Source organism: Leptinotarsa decemlineata, unplaced genomic scaffold (genome assembly GCF_025532065.1).
Source record: "Leptinotarsa decemlineata unplaced genomic scaffold, Ldec_3_MD MMD2_tig00026358_RagTag_RagTag, whole genome shotgun sequence".
Classification (NCBI taxonomy): domain Eukaryota; kingdom Metazoa; phylum Arthropoda; class Insecta; order Coleoptera; family Chrysomelidae; genus Leptinotarsa; species Leptinotarsa decemlineata.
The window spans coordinates 234,934-255,019 of NW_027412703.1; the positions used below are offsets into that span (position 1 = coordinate 234,934).

General features: G+C 35.1%; 2 protein-coding genes across 3 annotated transcripts in view; one reads left to right on the plus strand and one right to left on the minus strand.

Moving 5' to 3' along the window:
* The window catches only part of aPKC (protein kinase C iota type), a 78,680-nt gene that overhangs the window by 46,804 nt on the left and 11,790 nt on the right, over positions 1–20,086 (minus strand). The window contains exons 1-2 of one of the 2 annotated variants that reach the window (XM_074184684.1): positions 12,721–12,837; positions 2,122–2,730 (exon numbers count right to left, since the gene is read on the minus strand). The exons of the other annotated variant lie outside the window; for it this stretch is intronic. Of the exons in view, the coding sequence (XP_074040785.1) occupies positions 2,122–2,590 (469 nt within the window). The 5' untranslated portion in view covers positions 2,591–2,730; positions 12,721–12,837. Of the gene's footprint in view, positions 1–2,121; positions 2,731–12,720; positions 12,838–20,086 lie in introns of those variants that run through there. 2 annotated transcript variants of the gene reach the window in all.
* LOC141486591 (uncharacterized) lies at positions 15,645–17,707 on the plus strand. Its single transcript, XM_074184799.1, has 2 exons — positions 15,645–15,893; positions 16,255–17,707. The coding sequence occupies exon 2, from the start codon at positions 16,264–16,266 to the stop codon at positions 17,176–17,178; it is 915 nt and encodes a 304-aa protein (XP_074040900.1). The 5' UTR covers positions 15,645–15,893; positions 16,255–16,263; the 3' UTR covers positions 17,179–17,707.

Sequence of the window (20,086 nt, forward strand, 5' to 3'; positions counted from 1 at the left end):
ATCATACTAAGAACTTATCTACACAACAAATACAACCTGCTGATTTCCTTGAATGCTGATGACAGAGAAAAGTTTAGGGTTAATAAATCCCAATAATTGTTTTTAAAGCACACACAAAAAAAGTAACACCTAATAAGGGTGACTCACATAGGAAATTTAGAGTAAATGTTCAAAATGTGCGCCATTTTGCACCGTGCAGCAATAAAGATTTTGTTCGAATTTTGCTCTTACATTATTCAACATCTCAGGAGTTATAGCTCGCATTCATCAATAATTCTACGACGTAATTCATCCAAATTGGCTGGCTGTATAGCATAAACTTTAGACTTTAAATATCCCCACAAAAAGTAGTCCATTGGTGTTAAATCTGGTGATCGTGCTGACCATTCAATTGGACCTCTTCTGCCAATCCATTGTCCTTCGAAATGATTATTCAATAAATTTTGAACCTGCTGAGCATAATGGGGTGGTGCACCGTCTTGATGAAAATGGATAAATTCATCTTGACATCTTGGATCGTGTTCAATTATTACAACTATACGAGGTTGTATTGCCTCTTCAAGAAGTTGTAAATAAGAATCACCAGTTAAATTTACATCAATGAAAAATGGACCTATAATATGATTGCCTAATATTCCGGCCCAGACATTCAACTTTTGGGAATGTTGGGTATGTATTTCTGCGTATTGTCTTGGGTTTTCATCCGACCAATACCGGCAATTGTGACGGTTCACGCAACCATTTGAATAAAATGAGCTTTCGTCCGAAAAACAGATGTTATAAAGCAGCTCGGGATTTTTGCATTAATCTCTCACTCATGCCCTCACAAAACTCCTGTCTTCGGTCAAAATCATCCCCATTGAGTTCATGAACAAGTTTAATTTTTTAAGGATGGAATTTGTGGTTTTTGAGGATTCTCCATGCGCTCATATGGCTTATTCCGGCCATTGCTGATAAACCTCTGGTACTTAACCTGGAATTGGCGATGACTTGACCAATCACTCCAATCGCATAATCGTCATTCACTACCCTTCTCTGAACATTTCTTTTCTTATTTAAAACCGAACCTGTCTCCGTGAATTTTGTGACCAAATCCAGAAAGTGATTTTTGCTTAGGTGTTTACCAGGGTTTTGCTCGTTAAATAAAATTGATGTTCTATTAGCATTTTGGACGTTGCCAAAAAATAAAGCAATAACTGAAACCCTTTCAGCAGTAGTGTAAGGCATTTTTAAACAAATAACAATACACGACGCGTTCAAACAAAACAATCGAACGATGTACTAATGAAAACTGGAAGAAGAGGAGTGGGTATTGATTTTAAAAAAGCGATTTTATTTAACAAAAAACTGATAAGAACTACTCGAAAAAAATTTTATTTAAGCATATAAGTTACCGAGTGGTCTGTCTAATGTATTATTAACATGGCAATTTTAACTTCAAATTATCTCGAAAACTAATCGTTACAAAAATTTTCTTTTAACAGAGTTGTAAAGGTATTCGAAAGACCTTTAAAACAAGGTGCCACTCGACCTACTTTCCCTATCTAAATAAGGGTCGTCGGACGCACCCTTCCGAAGGGGTGCGTACTACAAAAAATCTGATTAGTCTGAAAGGTGTCCCCCTTTAATTAGAAATCGACGTGTCCGAGCTTTTTTTTTAAATCTCACTTTTTATATTCAAAAACGGCTCTGTTAAGTTTTCGTTGTTACACACTGTATAGTATCTCGTTCTTTTATGAAGTTCAATAGATCATATGTCATCCAATCATTCCCTTTGCGATGTTAAATGACAATTCTGATACCTAGTAGCGGATCGATATTAGAACTAATGGATGAACATGTTACTTGGGTTTTTTTCAACTGAATCAAAAACAAAAATCAAGTTCGATTTCGAAATTGTTTCACAATTATAAAAAAAACTAAATGAGCCACGCATAATTCTTTATATTTTTTGAACAACTCCAAATTCGAATGTGAAACCGAATGATCTCTCATGCCAATCAAAACATAATGGCCACAATACATGCAGTTGTGGAACACCCAAGCGACACCTACAGTAAATCCAAGCATATAACAATTCCTTTAGTGATGCTCAAGTCATGCACTCAAAACACAAGCTACCTGTTGCGTATCCAGGTTCTGAGCTAGAATCGTCGTCTGAAAAACTGAGTTGGTTTTGGTGGTATTCGATACATGCGTGATGATGGTGGAATTGGTGAGGTACGGCATATTCAACAGCCGTATGTCGACTGCCGACTCTCGTCAGTGTATTTCCAGCAGAAAGAGTCCCGCCAGGTCGGCTACCATGAGCTGCGCATATAATTCCAGCGAGTGTTCCTTGAGGACCCAGATCCAGAGATGGTCTTCGAGACAACTGGTAGTGGGAGAGTACCACCTCCCCGAATTCCATTGAGGGCTGTGTAGTAGTGGCATTATTGTTGGAGTTGACTGGTATGAAAGTTTGCGTTACTGACGGTCTATCTTCGATTGTTATAGGTACAGATTGTGCAAGATTTGAAGCGTTATTATTGCGGCGGGGGCTTCGCCCTCTATCGGAAACGGTTGTGGCACTCCAATATCCCCAGGCCATGTTATATAGCTCGATGTATTCGTTAAAATTAGTTTCGATTGTGTTTCGAATTGAAATTAAATTACGTTGTGCATATTAGTCAACACGAACATCTTGATATATATGTCAGGCGAATTACTATTAGAGGTACATGTCGGAATCTGCAACGAAAAATAAAGCAATTCATGATGATATCCACCTCTGAGAAAAAACAAACTATTGTGCAAAGACTCTTCCTGTATAGCGAGTTACATCAAATTGGACGCTTTTAAAGGAAAACTCCTGTTTTGAAAATAGATAAATAAAAACTGATTGTGGTGTCTGACGGTCAAATTATATGACAAACTTAATGGTGGAAACTGCATATCGATATCTATCATCGTTTCTAGTTACAGCATGTTTTTCGACAAGTTGCTATAAATTTTTTCCTATCGAAAATTTATTGTTTCTATGAAATCATTTCCAAAGTACTTCTTCACGTAGAATTCAATGGTGTAGAAAAACTTATTTTTTCAAGTGAGATTTCAAGTTATTGATAGAAAACTATTTCATCAATGATACACCCTGTATATTCCTGCATATTTCAATAAAGCTTAAAATTACCTTTCCAAAAATATAGCACACTTGATGTTTTTTTTTAATTATAAAAACAGCGTACAGTCCAACATAGTTAAGACATTATAAATATAAAGTATGTTGTTATTCTCCCTAATCAGCAAAAATGCTGGTCTCGGGATTCACAAACATTCAACATGACAAGTGAAACATAAAAACTAGTAAACCACTACTAAGCTCATAGTATCAAAGTATCAGATGTTCTTTTAAACTATTGATGAATGAACTATACCCCGGCAACTCACGTATATGGGCAGGTAATTCATTGAAGACTTTTGTAGCCTGTGTAAAAGGATTGTACAATTCTTTGTTCGTTCTTACCATGCTCAGGTGAAAGTCATTTCTACCCCCTGTATTATACTCATAAAACTGGTTGCTGACTAGTAGATCGTTGTTGCTTTTGATTCTTTTGTTTTTTATTTTATATATGTTCTTGCATTTCTCATGTTTAAGTAGATATTTAATTGGGTGTAGTTCTGTCTGCGAGAATAAATCATTTGTGTGGGTTCGAAATGGAATTTGAAATAAAATTTTTATTGATTTATTTTGTGGCGTTTGAATTTTTTTGAAATTAGTAATGCTACAATTACCCCATATGATTAACAGATACCTAAGATTCGCCAATATACAGGCTGATTCACGGTGGATGGCACATTAGACGTTTCTGGTGAACCAGACAACGGATCACTTTGAAAATTTAATGGAGGGCATATTCGGACATTCTCTAGCCAACTAAAATATTTTCGACAATGCGGTGTTGCCGCTTCTATTAGAAAGCAGTAGCAACTTTGATTTTTCAAATGGAACACTCTGTATATAATATTATTTTTGGAATCTCCAACAATTGCTCGACAACTTTTCTTGATATTTCCCTATACCTATCTGTTACCGTTTTCGAAATGAAAATTAATTTCAATTTTTTTCTTCGAAAATCATGACTTCTAAAAATGCCGATATCTTTTAGTTAAGAAGTACTATGATATCGAAATTTGGTTTGGAGTTAGGTGATACTTGGACACTTCCCACACGTCAGCCTAATCTCCGTTACTTCAATACAGGGTGGTAAAAAAATACAGTTTTTTCGTTTGAATGCATTTGGATCAACTTTAAAAGCACCAAGAAACTTGCCTCGACCCGTAACTTTCGAAGACAACCAGATTAATGTCTTAGCATATTTTCACGCATTTCCCGAGTCATCGATAAGAAGTGCTGAAGAAGATTTGGGTATGAAATATTCATCGGTTCAAAGAATCTTGCGAAGACATAAAATGCATGATTATAAATTCACCAAAATTCAAGCAATGAAGCCTCAAGATCCTCAACAGAGAGTAGAATTTTGTGAAATGTTGTTGACACGCATTCAAGAAGATCCACTTTTTTTAAATAAAATTATTTGGACTGATGAATCGAAATTTTCGAGAGAAGGGATTTTCAATAGAAAAAATCGTCATTATTGGTCCAGTGAAAATCCTCACGTCACAAAAGAAGCCGGATTTCAAGAAAAATTTAGTTTTAATGTCTTCTGCATGTTGATGGACAACAAATTGAGGTACGTGATATACGAGGAGTCATTAACATCCAGAAGCTACCTGAATATTTTGGAGAATACTGTAGACAGTTTCGTGGATAATCTGCCACTCGAAGATTATCGAAACTGTTGGTACCAACTAGACGGAGCTCCTGCACATTCCACAAGAGAAGTGAGCGCAGAACTGGATAGACTATTTGACGATCGGTGGATGAGGCGCTTGGGACCATGGAATTGGCCAGCGAGATCACCCGATCTTAATCCATTAGATTTTTATTTGTGGGGAATGTTTGAAGAAAAAGTTTACAAAATACCCGTGCGTTCGAGAGATGAATTGTTAGAAAGGATTGCCCAAACATTTGAAGATTTGGATCCCAATGAAATCAGATCTGCCACCACGAAAGCAGTCAACACCCGCATTTTAAAGCGCTTGGAAGTGAACGGCCAGCGATTCGAACATATTTTGAAATATTCCACATGATTGTTTTACTTTTTTATAATTATTCATATCAATATTTCCAATTTCAAGTTTCTTGGTGCTTTTTTAAAGTTTATCCAAACATATTGAAATTGTTCTGAATTCGTATAAATTTCTTGAGGTTCATTGGCGGTAGATTCGGATACATTTCATTGAACTTTCTACATGTTCTGCTGATAATTTTGTCACACTGTCCAAAAATAATAAACAAATTCATAAGAACTTCGTTTGAATAGTTTTGTTCCATCGTTTTGAAGGTATTTGCAACTTCTGAAGTGACGAAAATGTCGATATTATTAGGAGAATGTCACAACGCTACTGTCAAATAGTAATCATGGCCTGCTTACCAAATACCGAATGGAAATACCATTCTGAAGGGACATTTTCACAAATAAATGTTCATAAGTCCGAAACTTGACTAGTTAGGTATAGGTATGATATACATAGAAAGAAAGCAAATTTCAGCAGCTTTCCGAATTTTCAATAATATACAGGGTGTTCCATTTGAAATAATCAAATTTCAGCAACTTTTTCAAGCAAACGTAAAAACTGTATTTTTTTACCACCCTGTATTGAAGTAACGGAGATTAGGCTGACGTGTGAGAAGTGTCCAAGTATCACCTAACTCCAAACCCAATTTCGATATCATAGTACTTCTTAACTAAAAGATATCGGCATTTTTAGAAGTCATGATTTTCGAAGAAAAAAATTGAAATTAATTTTCATTTCGAAAACGGTAACAGATAGGTATAGGGAAATATCAAGAAAAGTTGTCGAGCAATTGTTGGAGATTCCAAAAATAATATTATATACAGAGTGTTCCATTTGAAAAATCAAAGTTGCTACTGCTTTCTAATAGAAGCGGCAACACCGCATTTTCGAAAATATTTTAGTTGACTAGAGAATGTCCGAATATGCCCTCCATTAAATTTTCAAAGTGATCCGTTGTCTGGTTCACCAGAAACGTCTAATGTGCTATCCACCGTGAATCAGCCTGTATATGCATTGTAAAGCAATGCATATATATTGAAACTCAAGTAACTGGAACACTTATATAGAGCTCCTAACATTGGTACAATTTTATCATTAATATGTTCTATGTGTCCTGACCAGTTTAACTTATCATCTACTATGAGTCCCAAATACTTGGTTTTTGCAACATTCATCAAGGATAAGTTATTTATTCTTAATTCAATATTTCCACAAATTCTAATTTTTTTTTGTTTAAATAGCACCTTAAGCACCTTAAGTTTATTATGTGCAAGCCAATTTGAGTATTTAGAGAGATCTTCATTAACTGTGTTCTCCAGTAAATTTAAATCATATCCACTGTAGAAAAGGACCGTGTCATCGGCGAACGTGAAATACCTTCCTTTGAGCCCGTCAGTAGTGACAGTACCATCAGTGTATAGAACAGGGGCCCCAAAACGGAACCCTGTGGTACACCACAATTATTTTTTATATACTCACTCATGCTCTCATCAACAGTGACAAACTGGGATCTTTCGTTCAAAGATGTCTCAATGAGAGAATAAGTTTTGCCCCTTGTACCCATGCAACATAGTTTGTTCAGAAGTACCGTATGATCAACAACGTCAAATGCCTTAACGTAAGAAACGGCCCGAGTTGTGGAAGACAACTCGTGGATTTTGCACAAGGACAACGCACCTGCCAATAACGCGCGGTATTTGGCCGATAAACGCACTCCAGTGCTCGAACACGCGCCGTACTCGCCAGATTTGGCACCGTGCGACTTTTTTTTGTCTCCGAAGATAAAATCTGCTTTGCAATGGACCCAATTTGAGTCGATGGAAGCGGTAAAGCAAAAAATGGCAGAGTTCCTTCCAGCACTGCTTTGATCAATGGAAAAAACGTATGGAAAGGTGTGTGGCGACGGAAGGAGAGTTTATTGAAGAGGAGCATTCGAATGTAGAATAATTTTTATAATAAAAACCCTTTTTCGTAACCAGTCTCGTTATTTAATAGCCGGACCTAGTATAGTGTCACCCCCAAAGTACGTACCATATGGGAAACTTATTTGTTGAGGGTTTTTCGACAAAAAGTTATTATTGATAAAAGTTTGTGCATCCCCTAAAACTAAACATGCACCAACAAAATACAGTACAACTCACGTAATATACGAGGAACCTTCAAATATTTGATTTTGTGACAAAAGTAAAGTACTCTTGTTGTTTAGCATTGAAAAATAAACCTAGATTTTAAATCATGGCCATCTAAGTGAATTTTTATTTTTTCATCCATTTTTTTATTTAAATGGGGACTACGAAAAACAAATTTTTGCTAAAACGATAAATGGACAGCATCCTGTATACGACTGTTCATTTTAAAAGCCTGTAATATTACAAATTACACAACTATCGTGTTAACCACGGTCAATTTTTTTGAAAAGCAAATTAATTTTCAAATTAATGGTGCAAATTTATTTTTATTTTTTGTTATCACCGAAAATTACTCAAAATTATACAGTATCGTAACAAAAACTTAATGTTCAATATCAAATCACAAAATATCAAAATAAAATTGGTATTTCTGAACAAACTCATTGATTTCCTGGAGATTTTCTTGTCAAAAATAAGTGTTTTAAGTTCCAATCATTTGTTTTTCCATGTTTATATGAAAGTAGCTGTTTCAGGAGGACTTTCTTTCAGTTTGTGTCTGATTTGCATGATTTACACAACCATGTATACAGGGCTTTTCATGATGAGCGTTAATTAGCCATTTCTGGCAAATTATTCAACGGATCAACCTGTAAATTCCACAGTATGCATAAGTCAATATGACCTACACGCCTAAAATATTTTAGACGAAGCGGCGTTGTCGCTTCTACTATAAAGTAGCGGCTTCTTTGATTTTTCAAATGGAACACCCCGTATATAATATCATATTATGATTCACTATCACTTTTTCAACAAATTCATATACTATTTCCCTATACCTATCTATTACCGTTTAGAAGATATAAATTAATTTCGATATTTTTTTTACCAAACATGAACTTTTATAAATGCTGATAATCTTGAACTCTCTTGCACTAAAACGATCAAATTTGAAATTGAGTGGAGTGATACTATGAGGATCTACACTCCGAGTCATATTTTTATTTGCCTCATACAGGGTCTTCAAAAAATGCAGATACTTTGATCTCATGAAAAAATGAGTAGAACTCAATTTTTTCAAATGGAACACCCTGTATATTTCAACATTTTTGAGCTCTACATCTTCTTTGGAAGATTCTTTCATCCTTTTTTTTTGTATCAAGATGGAGTATAGTAGAAAGCCAAAAACTTTCTTTCCCAAAAACAAACTTTCTTATTAGTCAGTGTGCTATGCTTGAAGACTGGCAGTAAACAAATGTAAAGAAATTAACTTTAAACGTTCAAGCCAGTCTCCTACACAGTAGGAGACTGTATACTGTATAGGTATACTGTGTATACCTACACAGTAGGTTGAATGGACTGACGCCTATCAGAAAACAACTACTGCACTGGCTAATACCACGAACGGCGTTGGATTATATCCGACAGGCGTCAGTGCAGGAATCTCCACAGAAAATATCCTGCATATGCGTAAAGATTACTGCAATGACGCTTGTCGGAAATAATCCAACGCCCTTCGTGGTATTAGCCCTACGCGGACGACATGGCCCTGCTAGCGAGATCTACGAGCCAAGCGCATGTCACCAGATATTTGCAGTAACAGTAACAGGCAGACAGATAAGAGGAATGGACCAACCTGTGGAAGATCAGTATAAACCCTGACAAGAGTCAAGCAATACTGTTCATCCGGAAGGAAACGTCATCTTCAACGGACAAGAGATTCCATGGACCAACGAAGCTAGATACCTGGGGGTTAACTTACCCAAAATATTAACGTTCAGGTCTCACTTACGGGAGAGAAAAGGAATGGCGAGATCAGCCAGACAACGCTTAGCACCAATAATAGGCCACAGAAGCAACATGTGGTTGAAAGTAAAGTTGCTGATGATAAGAACCGTTCTCATGCCCATGATACTGTATGCTTGCACTGCCTGAGGCCAGTGCGCACAGACATACAGAACCCAGATCAAGAGTTTTATGAACGCGTACGTAAGGGCCGATATATCGGGTGTCCCACATTTTATGTGACAGGCAATATCTGATTTGTTGAAGGAGATACACAAAAATGTTTCATACAAAAGTTTTAGGAGTTCATGAGAGCTATATTTTGATATAATTTTTAAATATACAGGGTGTTTGGTGTAAGTGCTACAGACCAAAATTCCATTTTTTGAAATAGAACGCCCTGTATATCATTACATATTCAGATGCTACGTTAAATTCTGATATCATTTCATGTTTGGTTTTTGAAATTCGGTTAGGGCGTTGTTGAGTTATTGCTTAAAATGTAAAGTCTTGAGAACGACTATTATTTTTAAAAATATCTCATACAATTATTCTCTCTGCATCAGATCACATGAAAATTAGTCAAAATTTTGGGTGTTCGAAGTAATGGTTTCAATTTTGAGTTGTGGAATTCAGTCAGGAATCATTTTGAATATGAAACAATTGCGAAATTGAAAGAGGTGTATTCGAAAACAAATCTTTAATTAATAACAATGTAAATAATATAACTTGATAAATCATTTCACAAGAATGGTAGGTACCTAGAAATAAGTCATAAAAATTGTTCAAAGTGATGGCCATTAGATATTATACAGGCTTCGAAACGTCGAATCACTTCTCTCGTACAAGTCGCTCTTATAATATCAGGCGTAATATCACTGCACGCTAGTCGAATTTTCATTTCCAGATCATCCACATTCAAAGGGGGAGTAGTGAAAACAATATCTTTTAAATGACCCCATAGGAAAAAATCAAGCGGTGATAAATCTGGGGAACGAGCCGGCCACCGAATTGGACCCTTATTACCAATCCATCTATTTGGGTACGTTCTATCCAGATATTCAGTAACAACCTCTGAATTGTGAGGAGGAGCACCATCTTGTTGCCACCAAATTCCTTGTCGTTCTGCTATGGGAATATCTTCCATCAACTGGATCAAATCATTTTCTAGAAAATGTAAATATCGCAATCCATTGAGATTTTCATTGAAAAAGTAAGGTCCTATGATGCGGCCATTGAACAATCCACACCATACATTAATACCCCAAGTAGTTTGAAAATTACTTTCGCGGACCCAGTGGGGATTTTCTTGAGACCAATAGTGACTGTTATGTCGATTCACAACTCCATTATTGTGGAACCGCGATTCATCGCTCCACAAAATTTGATTGAATATGTTAGGACTTTCATGTAATATTACCTGAATACAAGCAATGAATTCAAGTCGTCGTTCAAAGTCCGTGGGTTTCAAACCTTGTACCAACTGAATTTTGAATGGGTGGTATTTATTTTCTTTCAGAATTCTCTGTACATTAGATTTACTCACACCGACTTCTTCTGCAAGAGTACGGATAGAAACATGTGGATGAATAATAATATAAGCCAACATATTGATCTCTAAATCTTCAGTTCTAACAGATCTCGTATGATGATGATGCTTTATAGTAGAAGGAAATGACCCAGTTCGCAATTTTTCTACAACTCTCGAAAAAGTCATTCGTGACGAAATGGGTCTGTCTGGAAAACGTTCTTGGTATAGACGTTGTGCTTGACGGCAGTTTTTCTGACATTCCCCAAAAATTAATAACATATCAATGCAATCACTTGTACTAAACGCGAAAGACATACTGGAGTTTTCGCACAAAGAACACAGTTACTGTTTTGCAAAGAATCACTGAATCGAACTGACAAGTAGATACAATTCAACAACATTTGTTACTATGGCATCAACAAGCATAAGCTACTTGATGAAATTGTGCAATATAAAGCAATTCACCCTCAAGTTAGTCACATTCTCAAGAATTTCAATATTATATTCAACTGATATCGATATCGTATCGTAGAGGTGAGAATAATGGTTTGTATTCAGTAGTAGTCTAGTTCAATTTAATAAAAGATATAGACTGGATTCGTGTACGAGTAAATAAGTTTTTTTGAAACTTTATATTTAAGGAAAAGTGCAATAACTCAACAACGCCGTAACCGAATTTCAAAAACCAAACATGAAATGATATCAGAATTTAACGTAGCATCTGAATATGTAATGATATACAGGGCGTTCTATTTTAAAAAATGGAATTTTGGTCTGTAGCACCTACAGCAAACACCCTGTATATTTAAAAATTATATCAAAATATAGATCTCATGAACTCCTAAAACTTTTGTATGAAACATTTTTGTGTATCTCCTTCAACAAACCAGATATTGCCTGTCACATAAAATGTGGGACACCCGGTATATACCGAGACCCAGATCTGAACACGCAATACGTGTACGTGTATATGAGAGAACACGCAGAAATTGTGTTCGACAGAATCAGATCGCATAACAACCCAGCGCTACGCGATCTACACGATGCGTTAAACAGGGATGACCCCAGATTCCGAGAGAGGGCCAAACACAGAAGACCGACGAGTCGCCATTAGGCGGCTACGGTAAGTATAAACATTCCTTAGCCAGACACTAATTCAGTCCATTTTCAGATACTGTTTTTGGGGGACCCCATACAAAAATTCAGTTAGGAAAGTCATGACAAAATAATTCAACAGATCGGAAAGTATAAGCACCTAAAGGCTGACTTTCGACCGAAGAAAGGTCAGATGTCAATCTTGCTGAAGTGCCCATCAGTAGGATTGAGGACCGCTTCAAGAGCGGGGGTGGATTGAGTGGTGCTATTAAGTTTTCCTCACAAAATATATTTTGTCATAGCCCACTGACTAATAATAAATTAGGATAGATCCCAAAAGTAGGTGAAATTAAAGCCCAAGTAAAAACTCTCCAGTTTTATGAGTTGTTCCTAGAAATATCAATAGTTTAGGTAATTAATTTATCATGCAGAAATTTGTTAGATAGTAAGAGTCATAATGATTAAAATTACTATGAAAGCACGACACAGAATTTGTTCAAACAGCATTGTGACGCCCGAAGATACTATTGCAAACACGTGTCGGGGTTTTGTAAACTTTCACTTTCAAATCTCACGTTGAAATGTGTTTTTTGAATGCGTTGAACCCACTTGAAAATATTGAAAACCATGAATTATTGTTTTTGGGTAACTATTTCGAAATTATTGTGCATTTCAATAAAAAATGTTACACTTGGTTATTTCGCTGCTCGATTTTTCTGTTTATATGCATATAATATACCATAATGTGCATGAAGGGATTTTTTTCTGAATATTGAAATTTTGTTATGATTCTGAGGATTGGGTTTGTCTCAGATATGCCTATTTTCTCTACCAACTATTCAATACTACATAAATCGGGAACAAATCGAGACCAAAGTGTGTGTTTCATCTTCGATTGTAGCGATATTTTTATTATTTGGAATGATAATATCAAACAAGACCAAATTGCGATTTCAACAATGAAAATAAAAATAAAATTCATTAAAATTTCATGCACTTTACCAGACTTTCAGGATCCTTCGATACGCTACAATCGTACATTCTTTAGCTACAATTTAGGTACTTGATCAATAACTCTTAATTTATTGAAAGAACAAATGGAAAGACGTAACTGGGTTGATAATGAACATACATGCTGCAAAAATGAATAGAAACTATTTGACAGATTTACAAGCAATGTTGCCAGAGAGCCAACAACCCATTGAATAACGTCGCCGCGGATTCAGGACGAAAATTCCTAGTTTCCAAAGTAACAGAATGATCTGACAACAGCGCAGCCATACCAAAGGCTGGGTTTGCAGTCGTTGCGCCCTCAATCAATAAAGAGTTCCAATAGAATCATGACTGCCTGTGCCACATACGAATGTAACAAACACATGGGTTGAAAAGTCTCGAACCTAAGAAAGAAAACGTTTTTTTTTTGTTCAAAATTGACTTCATTCATCAATGTAATCTCCATCAAGAGCCACACACAGCGTCGCTCTAACATTTAATTACCAAACGTATTGAAAAAACACTTCATTGTGAGATTTTCACTAAACGATTTTACAAAAACGCAACACGTGTTTCGTCATACAATGGCTTCTTCGGTCGTGTCTTCAGGCTTGTAAAAGACGCGCCGGAAGAAGCCATTGAATGGCGAAACACGTGTTGCGTTTTTGTAAAATCGTTTAGTGAAAATCTCACAATGAAGTGTTTTTCAATACGTTAGTTATGGATTCTCATCAAGTATCGGTCAATCCCATCATATATTTCATTAGCACTTTTGTAGAACGATTTACCTTTATTTATCAGTTTCAGCAAAAATCTCTTCATTCGAAAGAAATTTCTGACCGTTAAGCAATTTTTTGAGGTCTGCGAACAGAAAAAAGTCGCTGGGAGCCAAATCTGACGAATACGGTGGATGTGGGAGCAATTCCAAGTTCAGTTCATGTAGTTTTGCCATTGTATCGATTTATTTGTGACACGGTGCGTTGTCTTAATGAAACAACATTTTTTTTGAATTGAAGGGGTTATATTTTTAGGAGTGATTAATTTTTGGGAAAGAAAGTTTTTGGCTTTCTACTAATCCATCTTGATACAAACAAAAGGATGAGGGAATCTTCCAAAGAAAGGAAGGAAATAATTAATGAATTTGAAAATAAATAACTCTATATATGGATGTGTAGATAATGCAAAGAAGTAACTTTAAGACACAAACTGAAAGAAAGTCCTCCTGAAACAGCTAATTTCATATAAACATTGAATTACACGAAAAAAAAAAATTCTTTCGAAACAAATACTTCTATATGAACACTAAATTATACAGAAGATACTTTTCTCTACTCAGTTTGTATTTCAAACATTCGTTGTGGAATAAAAATCAGATATCATTCACATGAGTTCTACTTCAAATGAATGGTAACAAATTGCACTTACATGGAACACTGTCATCCTCATTGGTACACATCGATGTTTCGCCTTAAGACACTTGCCCTAAGGTTCTTCAGCCTAAGTGTATTTGTCGTATCTCGAATATATTATGAGATATAAAGATTTAAAAGCCATAAAAAACAATATTACCGGAGTTTTTTCCCAACACCAAATCGTTATTTTTATGTAAAAATAACGATTTGGTGTTGGGAAAAAATTCCGGTAATATTCATTACTACACCAAAGGTTCCAAACAGTATATCACAAGTCCATAAAAAACAGGTTTAGGGGGTGTTTTAGTAAACAATTGTTAAAACATTTGATAAATAATAGGGTTAGAGCATTTTTTTTAAATCTTATTTGTTTATTACCAAAAGGAGAACAAAAAAAAATTCAGTGTCTTTGTCGTATCTCCATTAGTTTATGAGTTATTTTAATAACAATGATTGAGAATCATGAGGAATTGTCAAACGCAAAAATAGAAAAGCGTTAAAAAATTTGTAAAACATTGAAAAAATTATACAAAAAGTAGCACATGGTTGTTTTTTTTGTAGTATTTGAAAAAAAAATAGTAAAAATTATATTGTTTATTAAATAATGAAAAAAAAATTAAAAAAAGAATTTTTTCAGAATAAAAAGAGAAACAGAAATTATGACTTGAAAAAAATCGTTCCTTAATATTCATATTTAGTAGCAAACAAATGTAAATCAGCAAATGCGTTTTTAAGCAATAAAAAAAATTACCAGTGTGAAGGTGGCCATGCGTTTTCATCCATGTGTTTGGTGAAAGAGAGGCGAGCGCGCTATTTCGCCATAGGTCGTTTCACCGCAATTATTCACATGGCTAGCCATGGAAATTTTTACATTGATAGACTCATTGCTGGAAACGAACTGATGTGATTGGAAATGATTCAAATGATGATGAAAATCCTTTTTTTTATGAAATGAACCGCATTTTATTGAAATTGTACAACCAACTGATAATAATAGAAGCAGAAAAATAATTCCAAATAGAAATTCGTTGCTAGGAATATTTTTTCTGTCAATTAATTGAATACACCCCCGACTACCCTTAATTCAATTTTCATTAAAAAAAATCATAAGTCCTTGCAAAAACACATTGCTGAGAGTATTTTTTCATAAAACCATCGAATTTGGCATGCTTATTGACCCCAGAGGGGTCACTGATTTTGTCTCACAAAAATACACCCCCTTCTACCCTTAATTCAATCTTAATTAAAAAAATCATAACTCCTTGCAGAAACACATTGCTGGAAATATTTTTTCATGAAACCATCGAATTTGGCATGCTTATTAACCCCAGAGGGGTCACTGATTTTGTCTCACGAAAATACACCCCCTTCTACCCTTAATTCAATTTTCATTAGAAAAAATCATAACTCCTTGCTGAAACACATTGCTGGGAATTTTTTTTCATGAAACCATCGAATTTGGCATGCTTATCAACCCCAGAAGTGTCGCTGATTTTGTCTCACGAAAATACACCCCCTTCTAAGGTAAAACACCCAATAGTTGACATCACACCAATAGTTGACACTTTCAGAAAGAATATCACAGAATAAGACGTCAGTTGACAATTTCAATGTTGTTTATGCATAGTTAAGTAACATAACGCCCTCTGTTGACATCTATAATAAATATATAGTATATCTTCCATTTTTTTCCAAAATGGTGGCAACTATTTTATATCGTGTTTAGGTCCGAAGCTATTCTAGTGAATTTTAAAGGAAAATCATAAGAAGGTAAGGTTTTGAAAATATTCATACTTAGTGCAATTTTTGGTTTTGCGATATGTGTTCGGAATTATCTTAACGTTAATGATTCAAATAGTTTATCTAATTGTAATCAAGCTTCTTCGTTGGTCAGTTTTCTTGTTTGAAGGGGTGTCAACTATTGATATAAATTATCATTATTTTACCAATAGTTGACACTAGTGTCAACTATTGGAATTTCAGTGGAACTGTTGTTTTCTGTCTCTTTCCGTTGTGTACAAAAACGTAAACAGACAGCGACAAGTTTCAGCTTAACATGATACCAATTTCCAATATTTGACATCATATGTCAACTATTGGTGTTACACATGTCAACTATTGGTGGTTTCAGATTTACGAGATGCCTGGAAAAAAGCATACTTTTCTGAAATATTCAGAGCAGCAAATGACCGCTGCTATGAATGAAGTCCAAAGAGGGATGCCTATTTCTACGGCAGCAAAAAAGCATAAAGTTCCAAGAGTAACTTTGTTGTACAAAGTACGAGGGAAAACACCAGTACAGAGAAAAATGGGACGCGATTGCTACTTACTAAAAGGAGAAGAAAAATTACTCGTCTCTTGGATATTAAAGATGGCAAGAGCAGGGTTTCCTATACAAAAACAGCAACTCATAGAAAGCGTTCAACGGCTAATGATAGAACTGAAAAGGGATAATCCATTTAAAGACAACAAGCCTGGTAACAGCTGGTATGCCAGTTTTTTAAAACGGAACCCCGAAATCAGCATCAGAAACAAGATACAAGAGAATCAAAGGAAAGAGAGAGCGGAAGAAAGAAGATTAAAGAAAATTGAGCGTGAAAAGATGAATGCAGAAAAAAAGGCAGCAAGAGAGAGGAAAAAGAAACAAAAGCAGGTGTCACATTCGGACTCTGAAACCTGCGAAGATGAGGAATGGGTAGAATCAGGTGACAGTGTAGACGATATTAGTTTTCAAGAAACAATGGATGTAACTGACTCAGACGATGAAAACAAGTTACAATTCAAAGAAAGCGACTATGTTCTTGTTTCTTTTCCTGGCAAAAAGAAAGTACACCGGTATGTTTGCGTTATTCAAACAATTTTCCCTAACGATGAGCCCGAAGTTGTTGAAATGAAGCAGTTTGAAAATGATAAAAAAGTTTTCAGACTAAATGATAATGACGTCAGTATCATAAGTCTTGACCAAATATTGGAAAAATTGAATTTTCCAAAAATAAGTGCTGCTGGTGATCGTTTGAAATACGAATTTGATAAAGACATTGAAGTTGATGGTTAAATTTTATTTTTCTTGTATTATGTTACTTGTATATTTTGTGTATACAGTGTGAATCTTTATTTCATTAACATGTCAATTTTTGGTTTTAACAGTGTCAACTATTCATTTCTTCAACATGAGAAAATACATTTTTTTAAATTTTTTCAACTGATTATGAATTATATTTCACCTTCCAGAACAATAATGAAAAATAGTTCAAGTTTCTAAAAATAATATTCAGCAGACAAAAACTTTCCTAAAAATAAACAATACATGACCAAAGTCAACTACTGGTCAAATCATGTGTCAACTATTGGAAATTTGGATTTCAAGGATGTCAATTATTAACATATTTGATAAGATTTAGTAATCAATCAAAATATGGTTTCTTTCTCCAATTTAATGATTTTTTATTACAATGTTGCAATTGCAAAACATTATACTTGACTTTTTCCAAACAGATTTACTTATAACTCATCGAGTTAATCAAACATAATAGTTATTATAAAATATATTTTTTAATATGTCAACTATTGGGTGTTTTACCTTACCCTCAATTCAATTTTCATTAGAAAAAATCATAACTCCTTGCAGAAACACATTGCTGGGAATATTTTTTCATGAAACCATCGAATTTGGCATGCTTATTAACCCCAGAAGGGTCGCTGATTTAGTCTCGCTAAAGAACACACCCAACTACCCTTAATTCACATTTCATTAAAAAAAAATCATAAGTCCTTGCGAATACACATTGCTGGGAGTATTTTTTCATGAAACCATCGAATTTGGCAAGCTTTTTAACCCCAGAAGGGTCGCTGATTTAGTCTCGCGAAAGAACACACCCAACTACCCTTAATTCACATTTCATTAAAAAAAATCATAAGTCCTTGCAAAAACACATTGCTGGGAGTATTTTTTCAAGAAACCATCGAATTTGGCATGCTCATTAACCCCAGAGGGGTCACTGATTTTGTCTCTCGAAAATACACCCCCTTCTACCTTTAATTCAATTTTCATTAGAAAAACCCATAACTCCTTGCAGAAACACATTGCTGGGAATATTTTTTCATGAAACCATCGAATTTGGCATGCTCATTAACCCCAGATGGGTCACTGATTTTGTCTCACGAAAATACACCCCCTTCTACCCTTAATTCAATTTTCATTAGAAAAAATTATAACTCCTTGCAGAAACACATTGCTGGGAATATTATCTCATGAAACCATCGAATTTGGCATGCTCATTAACCCCAGAGGGGTCACTGATTTTGTCTCACGAAAATACACCCCCTTCTACCCTTAATTCAATTTTCATTAGAAAAAATTATAACTCCTTGCAGAAACACATTGCTGGGAATATTATCTCATGAAACCATCGAATTTGGCATGCTCATTAACCCCAGAGGGGTCACTGATTTTGTCTCTCGAAAATACACCCCCTTCTACCCTTAATTCAATTTTCATTAGAAAAACCCATAACTCCTTGCAGAAACACATTGCTGGGAATATTTTTTCATGAAACCATCGAATTTGGCATGCTCATTAACCCCAGATGGGTCACTGATTTTGTCTCACGAAAATACACCCCCTTCTACCCTTAATTCAATTTTCATTAGAAAAAATTATAACTCCTTGCAGAAACACATTGCTGGGAATATTATCTCATGAAACCATCGAATTTGGCATGCTCATTAACCCCAGAGGGGTCACTGATTTTGTCTCTCGAAAATACACCCCCTTCTACCCTTAATTCAATTTTCATTAGAAAAATTCATAACTCCTTGCAGAAACACATTGCTGGGAATATTTTTTCATGAAACCATCGAATTTGGCATGCTTATCAACCCCAGAGGGGTCACTGATTTTGTCTCACGAAAATACACCACCTTCTACCCTTAATTCAATTTTCATTAAAAAAAATCATAACTCCTTGCAGAAATACATTGCTGGAAAAATTTTTCCATGAAACCATCCAATTTGGCATGCTTATTAACCCCAGAAGGCCCTTCCACCCTTAATTCAATTTTCATAAAAAAAAATTATAACTCTTCGCGAAAACACATTGAAAGTTCATTCATAACCGTAACTTTCTGTCAATAACTGAAGCAGATTATCAATTTTTTCGAGAATCATATTATTCGCAGCATTCACAATGGGTTTCCAATGATAGTGTTGAATAAGTTTCGAAAACCAAATCCATTGATCTAAGTTTTAGTCGTAGTATTCACACGTAGAAAAAAATCATCTATTTCGAAACCACTATGCTCTTCAACTTGTAGATAGAAGGTGTTTGAGTTAACTTTCTTGGAGATCATTCCAGCAATGTGTTTCTGCAAGGAGTTATGATTTTTTTCAATTAAAATTGAATTAAGGGTAGAAGGGGATGTATTTTCGTGAGACAAAATCAGTGACCCATCTGGGGTTAATGAGCATGCCAAATTCGATGGTTTCATGAAAAAATATTCCCAGCAATGTGTTTCTGCAAGGAGTTATGAATTTTTCTAATGAAAATTGAATTAAGGGTAGAAGGGGGTGTTCTTTCGCGAGACTAAATCAGCGACCCTTCTGGGGTTGATAAGCATGCCAAATTCGATGGTTTCATGAAAAAATATTGCCAGCAATGTGTTTCTGCAAGGAGTTATGATTTTTTCTAATGAAAATTGAATTAAGGGTAGAAGGGGGTGTATTTTCGTGAGACAAAATCAGTGACCCCTCTGGGGTTAATAAGCATGCCAAATTCGATGGTTTCATGAAAAAATATTTCCAGCAATGTGTTTCTGCAAGGAGTTATGATTTTTTTAATTAAAATTGAATTAATGGTAGAAGGGGGTGTATTTTCGTGAGACAAAATCAGTGACCCATCTGGGGTTAATAAGCATGCCAAATTCGATGGTTTCATGAAAAAATATTTCCAGCAATGTGTTTCTGC